This window comes from Tachyglossus aculeatus, chromosome X4 (assembly GCF_015852505.1).
Source record: "Tachyglossus aculeatus isolate mTacAcu1 chromosome X4, mTacAcu1.pri, whole genome shotgun sequence".
Taxonomy (NCBI): Eukaryota; Metazoa; Chordata; class Mammalia; order Monotremata; family Tachyglossidae; genus Tachyglossus; species Tachyglossus aculeatus.
In genome coordinates this window covers 12,951,256-12,973,607 of record NC_052098.1, presented here as the reverse complement: position 1 = coordinate 12,973,607, position 22,352 = coordinate 12,951,256, and the positions used below count along the sequence as shown (strand labels likewise).

Sequence of the window (22,352 nt, the reverse complement as noted above, 5' to 3'; positions counted from 1 at the left end):
GTCTGTATAAATTGCTTAATAGAAATGCTAAATGATCTGTGCCATTTTGCAGGTTATTTCTTGCTGGCCAACACAAAGTTTACATCACAGCCTGGCTACATTGGACGACTGTATGGTCCTTCTCTGCCAGGAAACTTGCAGTATTGTCTGCGTTTTTACTACGCCTTACATGGATTTTTTAAAATGAGCGACACCTTAGCTGTTTATATCTTTGAAGAAAACCATGTTGTTCAAGAGAAAATCTGGTCTGTCTTGGAGTCCCCAAGGGGAGTCTGGACTCAAGCTGAGATCACCTTCAAGAAACCTATGCCTTGTAAGGTACTGAGAAACTAACTCTTTTGTTCATTCTTAATTGCTTGTTGGTCTTAACTGAATAGTGAACCATCCACTGCAAATTACTAAATGGAAAGTTTCCACCCTCTATCCATATAGTAAATGCAGTTAGTCTGTCAATCTCCAGTAAAGAACTTGTTGCTTGTGTTCTGTTTAGTCCTCGAAGTCTCAGACTTTGGACCGCTTAGGCATTTATAGATTACTTGTTTGGCTTTTTTTGAAGAAATCGGTGTTGTGGACTAAAATTTCTACAAACAAGAAAATTCAAAGAACATCATGTAAAGGAATCCAACACAAAGAATTATGCCTTGTACGGTAACCAGAGGGTCAATTAACTAAAGAACTCTGACCAAGGTCAGGGGAAGATCTGGACTCGAAGACCCTTCATGGAAAATCCTTGCCTCTGGCCATCTGCTAAGTTATCTGGTGACCATTAGCAGAAGAACTCCAGTTGATCTTTTTTGCTGTGATCATTCTTAGGGAATTCCTAAATTCAGTGGTACTGACTTTCTTCCTTAGGACTGGAGGCAGCATGTCTTCTCAAGGTGCCAAAAGGGTCCCATGATCTGTTTCATCATGGGATGCATTGAATGAGCTGTTGGGAAATGATTTTGAGTGGATATATTTAGTGGGTGCATTTTTTGTTTAGTTTTGGTACTTCAGTGCTTACTTTGTGCTAAGCACTGTATGAAGCACTGGAATAGACACAAGATACTCAGGTTGGATACAGTCCTAGTCCCATATGGGGTTCACAGTCTAAGTAGGAGGGAGTAGGATTTAATCCCCATTTTAAAGATGAGGAAACTGAGGCACAGAGAAGTTAAGTGACTTGTTCAAGGTCACCCAGCCGGCAAGTGGTGGAGCCGGAATTAGAACCCAGGTCATCTGGCCCCCAGGGTCCATGCTCTTACCACTAGAACATGCTGCTTCCATAATGGCATGGATCACAAGACTGGATCTGATCCAAGTTTCATATCAATCGTCTCTATTGATAAACATATCAAGCTATTGCCCTGCGCCCAGTAGTCCTTTCTGCCAGAAAGTTTGTTTTTACTGTGCATTTTGAATAGAATGAGAAGGCCAATTTGGGAACACTGTTCCAACAATGGGCATCTGCCTGGGTAGAGCATGATGTGGAAGAAGAAACAACTGTACACATGGTGTGGGTAAGCGTGGCCTAATAGATAGAGCATGGGCCGGAGAGTCAGAGGGTTAGGGATTCTAATCCCGGATCCATCACTTTTCTGCTGTGTGACCTCGGGCAAGTCACTTCACTTTTCTGGGCCTTAGTTCCCTCATCTGTCAAAATGGGGATTGAGCCTGTGAGCCACTGTGGGACAGTCTTCTAGACCGTGAGCCCGCTGTTGGGTAGGGACCGTCTCTATATGTTGCCAACTTGTACATCCCAAGCGCTTAGTACAGTGCTCTGCACACAGTAAGCGCTCAATAAATACGATTGAATGAATGAATGACAGGGACTGGATCCAACACAGTTTGCTTGTATCCACCTGAGCGCTTAAAACAGTGCCTGGCACATAGTAACTGCTTGACAAGTACCAGTATTATCATTATTAATAATGCAGTGGGGGGTTTCCTGAAAGTGTGGCTCTGCAAGAATACAACCCGCACTTCATAAGACATCTGTTTATACTTGCTAAAAATGATGTTGTGATGGAATGCCTACAAATCTCCTGCAAATGTCTATGCTTTTTTTTTCCAATGGCATTTGTTAAGCATTTACTATGTGCCACGTACTGTACTAAGTGCTGGGGTAGATATAACATAATAGGGGTGGACACAGTCCCTATCCCACAAAGGGCTCACAGCCTTAATCCCCATTTTCCAAATGAGGTAACTGAGGCACAGGGAAGTGAAGTGACTTGCCTAAGGTCACACAGCAGACAAGTAGCTGAGTCAGGAATAGAACCCAGGTCCTCTGACTCCCAGTCCCATGCTCTATCCACTGGGCCATGCTGCTTCTCTTGAAGCTTGACGGGGCCGTGGGATTATGGATGTCAGCCAATAGGTATTGGCAATTTTTCTTAATGCTATTTACTGGGCACTTACTGCGAGCAGAGCACTGAACTAAATGCTTGGGAAAGTACCATACAAAAGAATTGGTAGACATGATCCCTGCCCACAAGGAGTTTACATTCTAGACAAAAGAGCTCAGAATAGATTATTCCTAAAAATAATCTTTATACTTTAATTAAAAATACCTTCAAAAATGAACATTTAGAAAACAGTTAACTGTTGCTGACTATAGATAGACGGGAAATTACCATTATACATTGTTTTAATAATTCAGTATCTGCTTAGCTTCCATGTCCAATACTTTAATGACTTACGAAATTTATCTGAACAACTGCCAGCTTGCCTCTGACAACCAAATAATTCAGCCTAGCAACAGACTGGAAATGGAACTGGATCCATTAAAGAGATCGTGCTCTTCTTTAGCTTTCAACAGCTGGTCAGCTGGGTGCCTCAGCCAGCCGCTTTGACTCACTTCGCTTTGGAACCTAGGCCACACAACTTCTCTATTATTTCTATTGCTCTTTCCCAAGTACTACATGTATTAGGCAGTTAGTGAATCAACCCCTTTCTCTTCTCTTCTTCCTATTCTTGGCATGAGCCTCCCTCTGCTGAGTTATCTTGTTCTGACTCTCTTCCTCTTCCTCTTCCTCCTGCCCCAGGGCTGTGCTGCTATCACTGTTTACATTTGTGGTACAAAAAAAAATCCTTTATTTCCTTCTCAAAACTCTGGATGGGACATTTTATGGAGTGGAGGCAATTATGCAAGCAAGGACGGTATCCCTTCAGCTCTCTTCCCATCTGCCTCCCTTTGGATACCCAATCCTCAGTAGGTAACAGAGCTTAGCAGAAGGGGGAGGTCAGGGTCTCTGAGCCTGGCCTGATTCTAACTCTTTAGCTCTAAACCAGATCAAGAGGCTCGAGTCCTGTGATACTTGCGGTCTAAATCTGGCTTCTACAGAGCTCTACTGGAAAGGACTGAATGAATACATCTCCCATAGAGCATGCCTTACACACCACCACCTGATCCTCTCCCCTTCTTTGCAGGACTATTGCCTATCCTTCCTGATCCTCTTGTTCCTTATTTGACCACACCCCTGCCGACTCGATAGCTTTTCACTGTGCCCCACTTCTCCCTGCTCTACCGCTAAAGGTGGAAATTAGAATAGTGAATAAGGCTCACAAGAGACCTCATTGGAAACGATCTCACTGGCAGCAGTGGGAGTGGTCTTGATCGGAGTGGCGCAGCCCTAGGAGAGGGGAGTAGGCAAGTAATTTAGAAAGTTAGTTTTCAATGATTAATCGATCAGTGGTATTTATTGAGTGTTTACTGTATGCAGAGCACCATGCTAAGCGCTTGGGAGAGTACAGTACAACAAAATCGGTAGATGCATTCCCTGCCCACAAGGAACTTTCAGTCTAAGAGGAAGACATACATTAAAATAAATTACACATAAGTGTAATTGGCATGCAGCTGAGGATGGGGTGGATTGGCACAAATCGAAGAGAAAGGACGATGCAGAAGGGAGAAGGAGTAGGGGATTAACTTTAGGTACTAGCTACTAGTTTGCTTACCACTTCTTTGAGCCTTGGAGGCAGATATTCTTGATATTTCAGTCTACTGAATATTATAAAACTTTTAGGATAAAGCACTAGAAATTTTCAGTCTTGTGTTGTTTCCAATTTGTTCAGCTCTTTCCAGAGATCATTATAGAGGTAAATCCTGGCACTTATTTACTTGGTCCAGATCACACAGCAGATGATTAGGGGAGGTGGCATTAGAAGCCCGGTCCTTCTGAACCCCAGGCCCGGGTTCTGTACACTAGAATGTGCTGCTTCTCACACCGCTACGTTCTGTCGATACTTTCCTCATCGCTTTGGCACTGAATTTTGAATGGTATGACATTAAAAACTATGGAAGAATAGAGCTATCAATCAATCCATGGTATTTATTGAGCATCTCATGAGTGCCAGGCACCACACTAAGCCCCTAGGAGAGTGCAACAGGAGCAAGATACCAATAATAATAACTGTGGTATTTGGAAAGCTTTTACTATGTGCCAGGCACTGACTAAGCACTGGGGTAGATACAAGCAAATCGGTGGACACAGTCTCTGTCCCACATGGGGCTCACAGTTTTAATCCCCATTTTACAGGTGAGGTAACTGAGGCCCAGAGAAGTTAAGTGACTTGCCCAAGGTCATACAGCAGACAAGTGGCGGAGCTGGGTTTAGAATTTAGGTCCTTCTAACTCCCAGGCCCATATTCTATCCACTAGGCCATTCTGCTTCTCTCTAGTAGCCTGTCCTTAAGGAGCTCACCATCTAATATAGGAGATAGATTAAAAACAAAATTGTGAATATAGTGAAAGCCCGAGGAAGAATGAGGATAAAGCAGAAAGCAGTTCACGTCAAGATGAAATAGCTGAACAGATAATTGAATGTACAGATGATTATATAAATGAATAAAAATACAAATATACATGGAGGAGGTAGAGGGTAGGGTTAAAATAAGCAAGTGGTTATATAGTATGTTAGCAATTACTCTGTAAAAGTGTTAAAGGACACATTAAGCAGCACTATAGTCAGACAGTGTATTAGACAATCTTTCCATGTACACATTAGTGCAATTTTATCTCGCCTCATAAATGTCCTTGAAACATCACATACTCTTTGTGTTGTTAGTGATAGATCTTCATGTGAGTTTAAATCTTAAATTAAGATTTAAGGTCCATGACAGAGCATGAAATACCTTCTCAGTACTGTATTTTGTCACTGTAATTAAGGTAAGTTTGCTCAAATTGCTTCGTGTTGTGACAGAAGGAATTATTCAGTGACCTCTGAGAAGTGTTACTCTGAAGTGGGCTTGAGAGAGAGCACATGTTCCAGCAAAGTATCTGATGGGCCTGATTTTCACTAGACAGAAACAAATGGGACTTTGAAATACACACCTTGTATCTCTTAGAAAGGTTGTCAGCCTACTTTATATGTAGGGCAGACATGAGGAGCAGTGTGGTATAATGAAGACCTGGATTCTAATCCTGATTCTGCCAGTTGCCTGCTGTGTACTCTTGGACGACTCTCCTAACTTCTCTGTGCCTCACTTTCCACCTCTGTAAAATGGGGATTCAGTGCCTGTTCTACCTCCTACCTAGGCTGTGAGCTCCATCTGGGACAGGGACTGTGTCTGACCTGATTAACTTGTACCTATCCCAGTGCTTAGAACAGCGCTTGAGCTATAGTAAGCACTTAACAAATACCATAATGATGATAACATTCACTATTCTTTCTTTTCTCCACCACTTCTTTCTCTTTCATGATGTATAAATTGTCATGGCTGAAAAAAATGAAACAAATTAAAGTGTATCCGGTGAGCCATTGGCTCCTCTCATTCCCCCCCGTAGAACACTACAGTAGTAACAGCGTTTATTGAATACCCACAGAGTGCAGTGTCTACACTAAGCATTTGGAAAAGTACAACAGAAGCATAAGACATGTTCCCTGTCCACAAGGAGCTTATGCATACTAATGGTGGACAGACATACAGACTGATTGACTTTATCATTATTGGGTTGCTCCCCTCTTTGCCACAATCATCTACACCAAGTAGATCGACTTCTCTTTTAGGGAATGAACACACTCTCTTGATTTCTAGTTCTATCTGCAGTATCTCAGGTCCACACGTGGATTTAATCACTTGATAGTGATGCAGAGTAGAGAACACATCCAAGAACTTTATGGGCTCCTTGATGCATAGACCACTTGGCCCACAGGGGCAGGCATATTGGCAGCAACCGAGTTGGGAAGAAAAAAAAATGAATAAACCCTTGGTTTTAAATGTCAAACTTCACTGGAATCAGGAAAAGTGAGGTTATCCTTTCTGTTTGATCATACGCTCATCGGGGCTGATCTTCAGATTTATCATCCTGTCAGAAGATTACTACAGTGCCTGGGTAGGGGAAGACAGCTCCCTTCTGGTGCTAAGAAAGATTTGGAGCTGGATTGCTATAGTTATTGAAAAGGGAAAATTCAAGGAAATCCTTTCAGAAATCCTGTCAGATACCTTTTTAGGGTATCTTTTCCAGTATAATTGTTTCTGAATTGGGTACCCTAATGATAATAATGAATAATTATGGTATTTTTAAGCACTTGCTATGTGTAAGGGCTGGGGTAGATACAAGTTAATCAGGCCAGACAGAGTCCCTGCCCCACATGGGGTTCACAGTCTAAATAGAAGGGGGAACAGGTACTTCATCCTCATTTTGCAGTTGAGGAAACTGAGGCACAGAGAAGTGACTTACCCAAGGTCACACAGCAGGCAAGTGACAGAGCCAGGATTAGAACCCAGGTCTTCTGGCTCCCAGCCTGTGCTCTTTCCCCTAGGTCACAGTGCTTCCCTGCCACCTACAGTGCAATATAAAGGAACAGGATTTAGGGGTAGATGTTAGCTGGGATAAGCAGTGTGGCTCAGTGGAAAGAGCATAGGCTTGGGAGTCAGAGGTCATGGGTTCTAATCCCTGCTCTGCCATTTGTCAGCTGTGTGACTTTGGGCAAGTCACTTAACTTCTCTGTGCCTCAGTTACCTCATCTGTAAAATAGGGATCAACTGTGAGCCCCACATGGGACAACCTGATCACCTTGTATCCCCCCCAGCACTTAGAACAGTGCTTTGCACATAGTAAGTGCTTAAGAAATACCATCGTTATTATTATTATTATTATTATAAAGGAATGCTGATTCCTTGAATGCTTACTGTGTGCAGAGCCCTGTACTAAGCTCTTGGGAGAGTGCAATATACCAGAGTTGGTAGACACATTCCCTGCCCACAGTGAGCTTACAGTCCTGGCAGGGAAGGACAGGGGATAGTCCCATTTCTGGGGTCACCTAGAGCAGCTCTGTATCTTCTCTGCAGAACTGGCCATCCTAGTGGGTAGACACTCTGCTTCCATTCTCACAACTGATCAACTTATCCCTTAGGCCCTGATCTTAGCCACTGAATGACCTATTTCTTTTATCCAAGACTGGAACATCATTAACTATGAAATGACAACACCATAAGTAGGGGAGTGAGTAGCATGGCCTAGTAGCAAGAACATGGATTTGGAAGTCAGAGGATGTGGGTTCTAAGCCTGGCTCCACCATTTGTCTGAAGTGTGACCTTGAGCAAGTCTCTTAACTTCTCTTTGTCTCAGTTACTCCATTTGTAAAATGGGGATTAAGACAGTGAGCCCCACGTGGGACAACCTGATTACCTTGTATCTACTCCAGTGCTCAGAACAGTGCTTGGCACATAGGAAGTGCTTAACAAATACTATTATTATTATTATTATTATTATTACTGGGGACTAGACTAAAGGGTGGAAGCAGAATCAGTCGATTGTATTTATTGAAGCAACAGGGAGCCCAAATAGGTCAAGGGGTGTAGTGAGGCAGGTAAAATCTGGAAAACAGACTTTCATCTACAAGTGTGTACAACTGTCTTTGGCAAGTTCCATTTTGGAGATAGTGACAGATTTCCCACTTGCAAAGCTAGCTGTTGAGATGATTGCCTTCCAAGGACATCTTCCCAAGTAAACGTGGAATTCAGCCAAATACTGTATTTTTTTCTTGGATGTGTGGCTCTAGGATGCAGGCATCAGCTTACAGAAATTCTTAAATGACCATCTCTAGGGCTCTGGATGATGCCTGGAGTCTCCTGAGTTGAAGTAATTTCCCCGAGGTGTGGAAGCAGATTTTACCTCCTGCATTCAGGTCTCTTGTTGCATCTTCCAACAACGGGACTGAGTCAACTACGCATCCCTGCTGTACTCCATTGGCAATGGGGAATGGATTGTATGGGGCAAGCTTGGCTCTGATCTGGCCAGCCATGCCAACATAAAGTAGTCTCAGAATCCTGCTAAACTTCTGAGGACCCCAAAGTTTGCTACATCATTTTCAGAGTCCAGGTATACTGACTGTGTGAAATGCTTTCATGACGAATACGAACACCATGTTACCATCTTGGTAGTGGTCCCTGCTTTTTTCTCATGTCTGATGTACTGCAAAGGTCGTGTCCACTGTGCCATGTCATGATTCAGTTGACAATATTCTTCAGTATTCCTAGATCAACTACTAGCGCTAGAATCTTGCTAGCAGTGGAGAGTAATGAGCTGTCTCAGTGACTTCCACAATCTGATCTTTGGTCTTTCCTCTTGAGGATAGGGATGATGGTGGACTCTTTGAGACATATGTGTTCCACATGTTCCATATTTTGAGGAAGAGCTTGAGTACGTGCTTAAGCAGGGTCCGTGTGCTTTGCAATTTGGCACGGCTCTGAATGCTTTGATGATTTAAATTCGGGATGACTGTCATGTCTTCCCACATTGGAAAGGTTTTTTCATGCTGCGAAGGACCTCTTCTTCAGAAGTAGAAGGCATGTTGAAGAGTTCATTGAAATGTTCTTGCCATCTCATCAAGATTTCCTCCTTTGGGGAGGTTTGAACTGTCTTCTCTCTCCAAAGGTACTCTGATGACATGTACAGGGCCACATAATGTCTGAAATGAGGTGAAGATTCATTGACTCAGCCAGGCATTGTGGGCTGAAGATAAGTCTAAAGAAAATGAGGTAATGTTTCAGACTGCACCAAGGAAGCCATCCATACAACCCAAAATCTCTCTTGGCAACGCAGAGCTAAGCACTGTGACAGAATTCTGCTACTTAGGCAGCACACTGATCCACGGCACAACGATAGATGAGAAAGTAGAATCGAGAAGGTCGGCACATCGTTTGAGAGACTGGAAGACAGAGAGTGTGGCAGCAATGTAGCATCAGTCTCGAGACCAAGTTAAAGATCTGCAGAGTCGTAGTGGTGTCCAACCTTCTCTATGGATGTGAGACTTGGACTCCACACATATTCATTCATTCCACTCCTTGAGCTCTTATACTCGATATCACATAGTGAGGCAGAACCCAGACAATAACGTTCTAGAACTAAGTTAGACTCCTGACAGTGAGGCTATGTTCACCGTAACTCAGCTGCACTGGGTGGAACTCATGAGCAGGATCCCCAGACAGTTGTTCTGCATTGAACCGAAACCAGGAAATTGAAAGCAAGGAGGCTTGAGGAAGTATTTTAAGGACAGTATAGCAAAGCCTGAAACTATGGTGCATTCCAGTTGAAAGCTGGTAGTCAATTAATAATAATAATAATAATAATGTAATTGTGGTATTTGTTACATGCTTACTATGTGCTAAGTACTGGGATGGAGTCAAACTAGATTAGACAAAGTCTCTGTCCCACTCAGGGCTCACAGACTAACGGAGAACAGGTACAGATAGACCAGCATGACAAACTGCATTCATTTAGACTGTGAGCCCCATGTGGGACGTGGGCTGCACCTGACCTAATTAATTTGTTCCTACCCCAGTGCTTAGAACACTGTTTGACACATGGTAAGCACTTAACAAATACCATAAAAAAAAGGAAGGACCCTTTTAAGGGAAAGCCTTGAAAGGATTGAGGGACAAGGAGGTAAAAGTGATAACAGTGCCGGGCTCGGTAAATGTCAGACATTCATTCATTCATTCAGTCGTATTTATTGAGCACTTATTGTGTGCAGAGCACTGTACTAAGTGCTTGGGAAGTACAAGTCGGTGACAGCACAACCTTTGTGTGTGCACAGTTTGGCTTGTAAAGTGGGTCCTGCATGGGCTTTTAACAGTCACACATATCCTCATGAGTGAATTTCACAAGTAGTAATGGCTTCAAGTACAAAGGACAAGTACATACATATTTTTTATTAGTTTTTAGAGGGTTCATCTCAAACATGAAACAAAATATTTAATCATCCAAAACTGTACCTGCCGTGAGTACTCTACAAATGTTGGTTGGTGAAGATAGAAAGAACAAATGTTAAAAGATGAATAGGATTAAAGGGAAGGGGTCATGTGGGTTTTAAAGTAAAAACAGGAGGTAAAAAGATACCCACTTCCATTGTATTTACTAAACCAGAGGCTCAAAACAAGTGATTAATTATTACCACTGAGAGATCTCTGGTTATTTGCTTGTTTGGCCAATTTCCAAACAAGTTTTTTAATACAGCTATAAATGCTAGGGCCTTTGTTTTTCACCATTCCGATGAGGAGTTTAGTGTTCAAATGCACCTGTTGAAATTCGTTAGTGAAGAAAGTCCATGTAACACTGGGGATTTCAGTAACTCTAGAGTTTGAATCTAATTATTCCATTTAATGATTGCACAATGAATTAGTTATAAAATCTATAACCGAGTCTGTGGGCAATACAGGAAAAAAATAGGTTAGCCCTACAATGAAATATGTCCAAAATGTTCTGGAACGAATATAATGATTCATGTCTCCTAGAAAAGTAGACATCTCCCATTAGTCAGAGGAGACCAGGCAACTGGAAACAAAGAGGAAGGAAATAATTATGACAGGAGGTAGGTTCCCTGTCAAATCCTCGTGTGGGTCTGAAATGAAGATGGAGATTAGTGATCGGTCCAGATAAATAGCATTTCAGTATCTCAAATTTGAGTGCAAGTTGCGATTTTCAAATAGCATTACTTATAGGGTATCCATTCATCCAATTTTATATTGAACGGTCTTGTTTTCAGCTGGTCCCTCCCTGTCTGGGAGGGATTAGGCGAGCATATTTTTCCATCAGTCAGTCAATCATATTTATTGAAAGCTTAGTGTGTGCAGAGCACTTTATTAAGTGCTTGGGAGAGTACACTATAACAATATAGTATTATTATATTGTCAATATTTCCGGGCAGTATTGTTAGTTTTAAGCACCCAGCTTCTCTGCACTGTGGCTTGGCAGCAGCTCCCAGATTCACAAGGACATGTAAGCTCATCCTGTACACTGGAAGCTCACTGTGGGCAGGGATTGTGTTTGTTTATTGTTGTATGGTACTCTCCCAAGAGCTTAGTACAGTGCTCTGCTCACAGTAAGCGCTCAATACATATGACTGAATGAAGGAATGCAATGACTCTTTTAAGCCTTCTTTTCCCCAGCTCCCTCTCCCTTCTTGTGTCACCTATGCACTTGGATCTGTGACCCTTGGGCATTTGAGATTCACCCCACCCTCAACCCCACAGCACTTATGTACCTAGCTTTAAATTATATATCATAAATTACTTATTGCTATTAATGCCTTTCTTCCCCTCTATACTGTAAGCCTCTTGTGGGCCAGAAAAGTACCATTGATTGATTGATCTGCTTTGCTGTGCACCTCCGTGGTGGAACCTGAGGAGACAGGGGCCCCCAAATGGTTATTTTGGTGACATCAAAATAACTTTGACACTCCTAGAGTGGCCCAGATACCCTATGCTGGACACAGGTGATGGCATGGGTTTAGTGATGAATGAACATTGTGTGTCCATCACCACCTTGTGAATGCTATCTTGACTTGGCCCTTTCAGAGGAATTTGGCAATGCCACAGATTTTAAAATCTGCTTTTTGGACCAAGGGGGAACCTATCTGTAATTTCCCCAGGGCTCTGCAGTGGCTTCGGTAGCTCATATTGATTTGAGTCAGAGGGGGCAAGGAGGACTATCGCAACACTCACGATCTCATCTGTAAAATGGGAATTAAGACTGTGAGCCCCATGTGGGACATGGACTGCAACTAATCTGTCTTTGCCCTGAATGAGTGGCTCCATTGCACCGGTCACTCCACACAGAGGGCTGCCGATATTTCCAAACCATCAAAGTCAACACTGCATTGGTTCAGATGTTGCAAAATTAACTTGCTTTGCTTGTTTTAGCATTCCAACACTGCTTTGGCATCATCACTTTATCAGAATGAACCCTAGTACAAAAGTGGGAAGGCTCACTTGTATTTTTTCAGTCTTTTGTTGTCAGTATGCCTTTGAGTCTGAGTGATTAATCAACGGTATGTATTGAGCACTTACTGTGTGCAGAGCACTGTACTAAGTGCTTGGGTGAGTATAATACAACAGAATTAGCAAGCAAACTCCCTGCCCATAACAAGCTTACAGTCTAGAGGACATTCATATTTGTTTTAGCTCCTGCCTTCTAGAATACTTTGTATATTCAGTTAGCTTTGTATAGTGCCTAGTCTAGTGGCATGAAGGCAGTCAATGAAGAAATGCTTTTTGATGATTAAAATGATGATAATGAACAAGGGCTTGACAAATGCACTCCTGTGTTCACCAGCCCAGCGAAACATCCAAATTGGTGGGCAGGTCATCTTGCATGTAATTAGCAAACATAGCCAAGGGTGGCTGGTGGAATTGAGTAAGACGTCAAACAAACAGTGATAAATCAAATATGACATACACAGGCAAAGACAGAAAATGTTTGACTAGTGTGACTGTTGAACTTAGTAAACTTTTGTTGAGTCCAGATAATGAGGATAAGTTTCTTTTTCTTTGTTCAGGTTGGGTCTGCTTTGGCATACTAATAATGTGCTTTTGTTTCTAACCTTTTCCTCACCCCACTTCCTGAGCTGCTGCCTTTTGACTTTGTAAATAACAGCTACACTTAATATATAATATATATAATTGTTTTATTTACCAAGTGATACTTTAAAATTTTTGTTTAAACCACTTTATTTCATTTTGGATGTAACTGAAAGATAAGTGTAATCTGACAAAGAAAACTTGTGTTTTTCATCAGGTGGAGTTCAATTAATTACTTATACTTGCTCTAATTAGAAAAGTAGAATTCCTCTTCTAAAGGAGGGCAATAAATACATAGCTGTCAATGTTCAGCCTTGAAGCCTGGCAGAGAGAGTAATTTTCTGGCCTCACTGGAAAGTTATCTAGTTCTTGTATGTCTGATGATTTTCTTTTCCTGCAGACAAGACTGTAAGCTCCCTGTGGGCAGTGATTGTGACTACCAACTCCATTGTGCTCTCCCAAATGCCTAGTATGGTGTTCTGCACACAGTAAGTGCTCAATAAATACCATTGATTGATTATTTGGGCTTCTTACTTGATTTCCTATAGGTTCAGCCTGATTCTTTAGCTCCAGGGTTTGTAGGTCTATGCTGATTTGAGTGGCTCATAAAACTGCATATGATGATCTCCTAAATGATAGTGCTGATTGACTGCCTATATTTCTTTGTGGTCAGAGAATGTCTCTACCGACTCTGTTATAATGTACTTTCCCAAGCACTTAGTACGTGCTATGCACATAGTAAGTGCTCGATAAATGTCATTGTTTGATGGATAAAGTAATAAATTATAAGTTATTTTGGAGCCTCTGATACAACTCTCATGTTGTTAGAGTAACATCCTAAAATGTGACATTTCAGAATAGAGAAAATAATTGATCCTCTCATTCATTCCCCACCCCCCACCCCCTGATATCTCTACATATCTGTTTCATGTTCCAGTCTCTGGAAGTCTCAAGACTACCAGGGAAACACTATGAATTCCTGCCCTCACCCATGGTTCTTGACACCCTCTACCCTTATGCATAGAACCCAAGATACGTGACCGTAGAGGTGTCTTAAAACTAGAAGCAGCTTGGTCTAGTGGTTAGAGCATGGGCTTGGAGTCAGAAGGACCTGGGTTCTAATCCCAGCTCTTCCACTTGTCTGTGGTGTGACTTTGGGAAAGTCATTTCCCTTCTCTGTACCTCAGTCACCTCATCTGTAAAATGGGGATTAAGGCTGTGAGCTCCACATTGGGCATGGACTGTGTCCAACCTGGTTACCTTGCATCTACCCCAGTACTAAGAACAGTGCCTGGCACATAGTAAACACTTAACAAATACCATTAAAAAAAAAACCTTGGGAGAAGAGGCAGCTTCTGAGAGACAGTCAAAAATTGCTGCTCCAGAAGTGGTACATGCCCACCTTTTTTCTCCCAGAGTCCCCTTAAAATGACACAGCATGAAATTTGATTGTCTACCTGATATAGTACCATCTGCGTCTTATAAATACTTTTTCAGAAAGAACAACACCCTTCTTTGAAATGGTTGGACAAGAAAAACTGGATTCTCCTTTGTCCATCTCTTTCCTTCTCTTTCCCCTTCATTCTGTCACCCTAACATCTTTTATTTTGGGCTCCATTATTCACAGGAATCTGGGCAGGAAGTGGCTGGTGGCTTGATTGAGATGTTAGGTGAAAAAGTTGGGATAGGTGGAGCAGAAGATAGTGTGAGAGACACATGGCTCAAATAACAAGCTGGCAAAGCAATGAATGGATTGGAGCAGTAGAAAGTAGCATGCAGAGGGTGATGGGGGAGGATTAAAACATGGACTATGAAACATAGATTGGTGCTTGCAGTGTCTCAGGCACTTGAGTTCCACCCTATCCTGACATATAGCAACATTCCTCCACTACATTTCAATGTCAGTCAATAATAATAATAAAAATAGTATTTGTTAAGCACTTACTATGTGCCAGTCATTGTATTTAATGAATATTTCCTGTGTGCAGAGCATTGTATAAAGTATTTGGGAAAGTACACTACAATAGAGTTGGTAGCCACGATCCCTGCCCACAAGGAGCTTAGAATCTAGATGGGGAGACAGACATTAAAATAAACTACAGATAGGGGAATTGGCAGCGTGTAAGGGGTTATATACATAAGTGCTGTGGGGCTGAGATATGAAAATGCTTAAGGGGTATGCAGCGAAGTGCATAGTCGACACAAAGGGGAGGGCAGTTAGGGGAAGTGAAGGTTTAGTCAGGGAAAGCCTCTTGGAGGAGGTGTAATTTTAGGAGGGCTCTGGGGGGTGAGGTAGGGGGAAGTGGTGGACTGTTCAGTTTCAGGCCAGGGGGAGGATGTGGGCAAGGGGTCTTCGGTGAGATAGATGAAATCGAGTGAGTAGATTGGTATTAGAGGAGAGAAGTGTGTGGGTTGGGTTGTAATAGGAGAGTAAGTGCTTAATAAATACCAATGATGTTGTTGGTAATGAGTAGGAGATTGATGAGGTAAAGTAGGATAGGGAGAGCTGACCAAGTACCTTAAAGCCGATGGTAAGGAATTTCTATTTGGTGTGGAGGTGGATGAGCAACCTTTGGAGGTTGTTGAAGAGTGGGGAATTATGGACTGAATGTTTTTTCTGAAAAACAATCTGGGCAGCAGAGTGAGGTTTGAACTGGAAGGGGGGGAGATGGGAGGCAGGGAGGTCAGTGAGGAGACTGATGAAGTAGTAAAGGTGGGATATGGTAAGTTGCTTGAATCAGCATGGTCTCAGTTTGGATGGAGAGAAAAGGACAGATTCTAGAGCTTTTGTGAAGATAGAACCCATGGGGTTTGGTGATGGACTAAAATATATGGGTCGAATGAGAGTAATAGTCGAAGGTATTGCCAAGGTTGTGAGATGGGGAAGGTGGTGGCGGTGTGTGTAGCAATGGAAAATTCAGCAGGGGAGCACAGGGTTTGGGGGAGGAAAAGCAGCGTGGCCTGGGTTTCCAAGTCAGAAAGCCCTGGGTTCTAATCCCAGCTCCGCCACATGTCGACTGTGTGACCTTGGGCAAGTCACTTAACTTCTCTGGGGCTCAGTTCTCTCATCTGGGAATTCAGATTGTGAGCCCTGTGTGGGACAGGAACTGCATCCAACTTGATTACCGTGAATCTACTCCAGCGCTTAGTAAGCGCTCCCCCTTCTAGACTGTGAGCCCGTTGTTGGGTAGGGACCGTCTCTATATGTTGCCAACTTGTACTTCCCAGCGCTTAGTTCAGTGCTCTGCACACAGTAAGCACTCAATAAATACGATTGAATGAATGAATGAATGAAATACCATTAAAAAAAGAAAATAAGGAGTTCTGTTTTTAACATAGAAAGTTGGAGATGTTGGTGGGAAATCCAAGAAGAGATGTCCTGATGGTAAGAGGAAATGTGGGACTGTGAAGAAGGATCAGAGAGGTAGATTTTGGAGACACGTAGAGATGGTAGTTGAAGCTGTGAGTGCAAATGAGTTTTCCAAGGGAGTGAGTGGAGGTAGGGAATAGAAGGGGGCCCAGAACTGAGCCTTGTGGAACTCCCGAAGTTAGAGGGTGGGAGACAGGAGGAGGAGCCGCCGACTTGTACTTCCCAAGCACTTAGTACAGTGCTCTGCACACAGTAAGCGCTCAATAAATGATTGAATGAATGAATGAGGGGCCAGAAGAGGAGAACCAGGAAAGTCTGAGTAAAGCCAAGCTCAGATAAGGTTTCTAGGAGAAGGGCTGGTCCGTAGTGTTTTGCAGATCTTTCCCTTCCTCTCCATCCAAATGGTCACTACCAGACACTCGTTTTATCCTGACTAGACTACTGTACCAGCCTCTACACTCGTCTCCTGGTCTCCAGCCTCTCCCACTTCAGTGTGTACAGTACTTCGCTCTGCTGCTTGGATCAATCTGTCCACTTCTCCCTACTCCTCGGAAACCTTCATCGGTTACTCATCCTCTCCTCATCAAACAGAAATATCAGACTTTGCTGTTTGTCAAAGCCAAAAGTTGAACTAAAACAGATGGCCCTTTTCAGAAAAGGTCTTGCCTCAATTAAGCATTGGTCAGCTTAAGACATTTTAAAAGGATATTTTACTGCCTCTTTGTGGCATGAGGAAGCTAAATTTATATCTGGGTGAACCATATTATTACAACTTAATCACCATTTCCAAAAATATGGCCTTGATGTTGAGAACAGAAATGACTTGACCTCACCCTCTTTTCAAACTGGGTTGGAAGATTTGGTTGTTTGGTTAGCGATGTCCTTTGTATTTAGGTGACATAACTGGGACATTTAACCATTGGTGCGGGTGTGGCTGAAAAACCTTTGCAGGACTGGCATTTCTAACTGTACTGAGTTCGCAAACGATGACTGTCCCTCTTAGTGTTCGTGTGTTTGCAGTACATGACATACTTTTCAGCTTTTATCTCATGATCATCTTTGAAGCTTTTTCTCTAAAAGAGCCACTACTTTCTTCATTGCAGGACAGTAGCCTATTCTGTTCACCACAGCTGTCTTCCAACATTCAACTGTGATGCCAAGGTTGTGCTTTACTACATCTTTAAAGCATTTCCTCTGGAACCCTTGTTTTTGGGCCCCCTGCAGCTATTTCAGAATCCTATAATCATCTATTCTCCACATCCCACCCAGCATAAACTGTGTTGAGGCGAGCAAAGCTTTGGTGGTAGTAGATTGAACTCATTCTGGAATGTTTACTGTTGGTGAACCTGCCTTGGTATAAGCACTTAGTACAGTGCTCTGCACACAGTAAGCGCTCAATAAATATGATTGAGTTTGAAGCTGGATGCAACATCTATAATGGCTCTAGATCTCCCATTCATATAGGAGGTTGGTCAGACGTACTGCTCTGTAGACCGTCGATTTTGTCTGGAGTGCAACATCTTCTTGCTACCCCACCCTACTGGATTACCTCCCAAAAGATATGCTGCACGGAATTTGGTCATCTACGTTGATCGATGGTATTTACTGAGCACTTACTATGTGCTGAGCACTATACTCTGTGCCTGAAAGAGTACAACATCTTTGACTAACATCGTCTCATTGGACAGGCTACCTAGATTGCTAGTAATGTATTTAGTAATGTTCAGAGCCCACGTTTCCTGATGGTTTCACATGTGTTCGCATGGTCTCCATGCTCGCTCCACTTCTCCTGTATCTAAAATGTTGCGAAGATAGTGTCCATTGTGCCTTGCTATCATTTAAAGCCTCCCTGCAATTCCAGAAGTACAAGGTTAACAATATTATTTGGTAACCTACTGGACAGCCTCCGCTGGTAGGATACTCTCTAGTCAGTCAGTCAATCGAATTTATTGAGCACTTACTGTATGCAGAGCACTGTACTAAGCACTTGGGAGAGTACAATGTAACAACAACCAGACACATTCTCTGCCCACAACGAGCTTACAGTCTAGAGGGGAGACAGACATTAATATAAATAATCCAAATCCCACCACTGTCATCATCATCATCATCATCAGTCGTATTTATTGAGCGCTTACTATGTGCAGAGCACTGTACTAAGCGCTTGGGAAGTACAAGTTGGCAACATATAGAGACAGTCCCTACCCAACAGTGGGCTCACAGTCTAAAAGGGGGAGACAGAGAACAAAACCAAACATACTAACAAAATAAAATAAATAGAATAGATATGTACAAGTAAAATACACAAGTAAAATACACTGTCGCATATGTAACCACCATTTATGTCAATTTATTCACTTGGAGCTTTCTAAAACTCTATGCCCACATATTAGGATCTAACTGGCAGTGGAGAGCAGTGAGATGCCACAATTGGATCTTTCACCTTACTTTTTTGAAGACGGTGAGGATGGTGGTACCTTTTAGAGCCCGTGGCATTTTCTCAACACTCTAGATCTTGGGCAAAGCTTAAGCGGGATATTCCCAATATTTTTGAAGGTCTCATCGGGTCAGTCTAGAGTCGAATCTAAAGAAACACCTATTGTTACTGTAGTAGGTAGGGCTTTAACTGAGCAGGAGTCAATTAGGGAAGAGGTGTGGCTTACTGGAAAGAGCACGGGCCTGGGAGTCAGAGGACCTGGGTTCTAATCCCTCATCTGCCACTTGTCTGCTGTGTGACCTTGGACTGTAGGCCTTAGTTTCCTATTCCTGCTTTGCCATTTTTTGGGTCTCTACAGTAGTTGGAATCAGTGCCCGCATACTTCGCTCCTCTACTACTAACCTTCTCACTGTGCCCCGATCTCGCCTGTCTGGCCGCTGACCCCTGGCACACATCCTGCCTCTGGCCTGGAATGCCCTCCCTCCTCAAACCCAACAGACAATTACTCTCCCCCCGCTTTAAAGCCTTATTGAAGACACAGCTCCAAGAGGCCTTCTCCGACTAAGCCCCACTTTTCCTCAACTTTCACTTCCTTCTGCGTCACCCTGACTTGCTCCCTTTGCTCTTCCCCACCCCTGACCAGCCCCACAGCACTTTCATTCATTCATTCAATCGTATTTATTGAGCGCTTACTGTGTGCAGAGCACTGTACTAAGCGCCTGGGAAGTACAAGTTGGCAACACATAGAGACGGTTCCCTACCCAACAGTGGGCACTTATGTATATATCTGTAATTTTGTTTATTTGTATTGATATCTGTCTCGCCCCCTCTAGTCTGTGAGCTTGTCGAGGGCAGGGAATGTCATTGTTCATTGTATTGTACTTAGAATCAGCGCTTAGAACAGTGCTTTGCATATAGTAAGCGCTTAATAAATGCCATCATTATTATTATTACTTTCCCAAGCGCTTAGTACAGTGCTCTGCACACAGTAAGTGCTTAATAAATATGATTTAATGAATGAATGAGGTGGTAGATTTCCTATGCTTTGTAGGGCCTAATTGTAGAACATGTGTCCAAGAGAAGGGTGCAGTGCTGAAGGATTCCTTCCTTGTCTGTAATGAAGATGAAGCCGTCTTTACAGTAGTGCCATAATCATATCTGGCATAGTTGATAGAGCATGGGCCTGGGAGTCAGAAGGTCATGGGTTCTAATCCCGGCTCTGCCACTTGTCTGCTCTGTGACCTTGGGTAAGTCATTTCACTTCTCCGTGCCTCAGTTACCTCATCTGTAAAATGGGGATTGAGACTGTGAGCCCCCCATGGGACAGTGACCGTGTCCAACTTGATTTGCTTGCATCCACCCCAGTGCTTAATACAGTGCCTGGCACATAGTAAGCGCTTAACGAATGCCATCATCATTACTATTATTTTTATATCTACAGGACCTTATAACTTCTGTAGTGATGTAGAAAAATGATTAGTATGGAGGGAGGGCTGCAAAGCTCGGGATAATTTAATTTTGCCATCTCACCACGTGTGAAAACAGTCTCTTGCCAAATTCCTTAATCATTGATTCATTTCATGGTATCTTCACCTGTTATAATATATAATCAAATAATGAGTCGAGAGATTGTTCTGAGCATGGATAAGCATATTCCGTGGTTATGTCAATCACACTTTAGTGGTCCTTGAACTTTTGCTTTATAGATTATAGTTATTTCCTGCAGAATTATCCTCCCAAATTTTTAGCCATCGGTCCCAGATTCTCTTTGAATAAACGTTTTCAAAGGATGTTAACCTCTTGGGGAGGAGAGCTAAAAATCAAGCTTTCATAAAGCTTCATAAAGAATTAGAGAAACTCTTCCTTTCTAGCAAATGTTTAACATTGCTTATTTTGTGAATATGCTGTAATTGGGGAATTACGGGCATAGATTTCGAGGGACGACCTTGCTGGAAACTATCATTCATAAACTGACAGAAGGACTGGATGTGGCATTCAGTTGAAATAATCACAGCCTAGCAACCTGGCACAACATATTTATCAACATAACATCCTAAGAGCACCATTATGGTCTTGTGTTTATCAGCAGTGTTAGTGACCATAAAAAATGCTTTCGGGAATGCTGAAAAACCCAGTCCAAAGAATCAATGCTTGGCATTCAAACAAAAGGAACACTTTGGTGTCTGCTCAGCCTCAGATATGCAGCTGAGTAATTTACATCCCTCTGTGGCATTTGAGTCAAATCTAGAGAAACACCTCCTGCTACTGTACTAGGTAGGGCTTCAATTGAACTGTGAGCCCGCTGTTGGGTAGAGACCGTCTCTATATGTTGCCAACTTGTACTTCCCAAGCGCTTAGTACAGTGCTCTGCACACAGTAAGCTCTCAATAAATACAATTGAATGAATGAATGAATTGAGCAGGAGTCAATTAGGGAAGCAGGGTGGCCTAGTGGAAAGAGCCCGAGCCAGGGAGTCAGAGGACCTGGGTTCTAATCCTGACTCTGCTGCTTGTCTGCTGTGTGACCTTGGGCAAATCACTTAACTTCTGTGCCTTAGTTTCCTCATCTGTAAACTGGGGATTAAATCCTACTCCTTCTTACTTAGACTGTGAGCCCCATGTGGGACAGGGACTGTGTCCAACTGGATTATCTTATATCTACCCCAGTGCTTAGTACAATGCTTGGTGCATAGTAAGCACTTAAAAATACCATAAAATACCATAAAAGGAGTCAAACATTTAAGATTCAGGAAATGGTACAGTGAACATGTGGAAAGAACAGAGGCCCAGAAGCCAAGATACATGGGTTTTAATCCTAGCTCTGTCATTTGCCTGCTGTGTGACCTAGGGCAATCCATTTAGCTGCTCTGTACCTCAGTTTCCTCATCTGCAAAGCAGGGATTAAATATCTGTTCTCCCTCCCACTTAGACTGTGAGCACCGTATGGGACAGGGACTGGTTCCAAGTGTCGGATTTACCCCGTTGCTGAGTATCGCGTTTGGCAAATAGTAAGCACTTAACAGATACCACAGTTGCATGTAGAGGAGGAGTCAGAATTGGTTTCAGGAGAGAGCAGAGCAAGGATTTCAGCCACACCCTTCCCAGGGGCTCCCAGGGAAAAATACTCCTAGATAGCCAAAGGGAAAGGAAATTCTGACCCCTTTTGCATTTTTACCGTTAGAGCTCTGTTGCGATGCTCCAGCAGTTATCTGATTCCTAGACGAAAAAGCTGTGGTTGGTTCTGGGAAATGATAACCCTATTGATGATGGCATTTATTAAGCACTTACTATGTGCAAAGCACTGTTCTAAGCGCTGGGGAGGTTACAAGGTGATCAGGTTGTCCCACGGGGGGCTCACAGTCTTAATCCCCATTTTACAGATGAGGTAACTGAGGCACAGAGAAGTTAAGTGACTTGTCCAAAGTCACACAGCTGACAATTGGTGGAGCGGGGATTTGAACCCCTGACCTCTGACTCCAAAGCCCGTGCTCTTTCCACTGAGCCACGCTGCTTTCCCAACTCTGTGGTCAATCTATTGTTTTCCAACACCATTTTCAAAGAGCCAGTCACTTTGCAAAAGGAAATTAGATAAATACTAAGCTATCTACCAATTCTGTTTCACTCTGCCAAGCACTTAGTGTGGTGCTCGGCACACAGCTCTCAATAAATACCATTAATTGATTGGAAACTGTCTTCTCCAAGATTACCAATGATCTCCTTCTCACCAAATCCAACAGCCTCTACTCCATCCTAATCCTCC

At 42.9% G+C, this 22,352-nt stretch overlaps 1 protein-coding gene across 2 annotated transcripts in view; it reads left to right on the top strand.

The window, feature by feature from the left end:
• MAMDC2 (MAM domain containing 2) overlaps nucleotides 1-22,352 on the top strand; it is a 136,972-nt gene that overhangs the window by 87,668 nt on the left and 26,952 nt on the right. For both annotated transcript variants that reach the window (XM_038769756.1, XM_038769757.1), the window contains exon 9: nucleotides 53-318. In XM_038769756.1, the coding sequence (XP_038625684.1) occupies nucleotides 53-318 (266 nt within the window). The remainder of the gene's footprint in view (nucleotides 1-52; nucleotides 319-22,352) is intronic.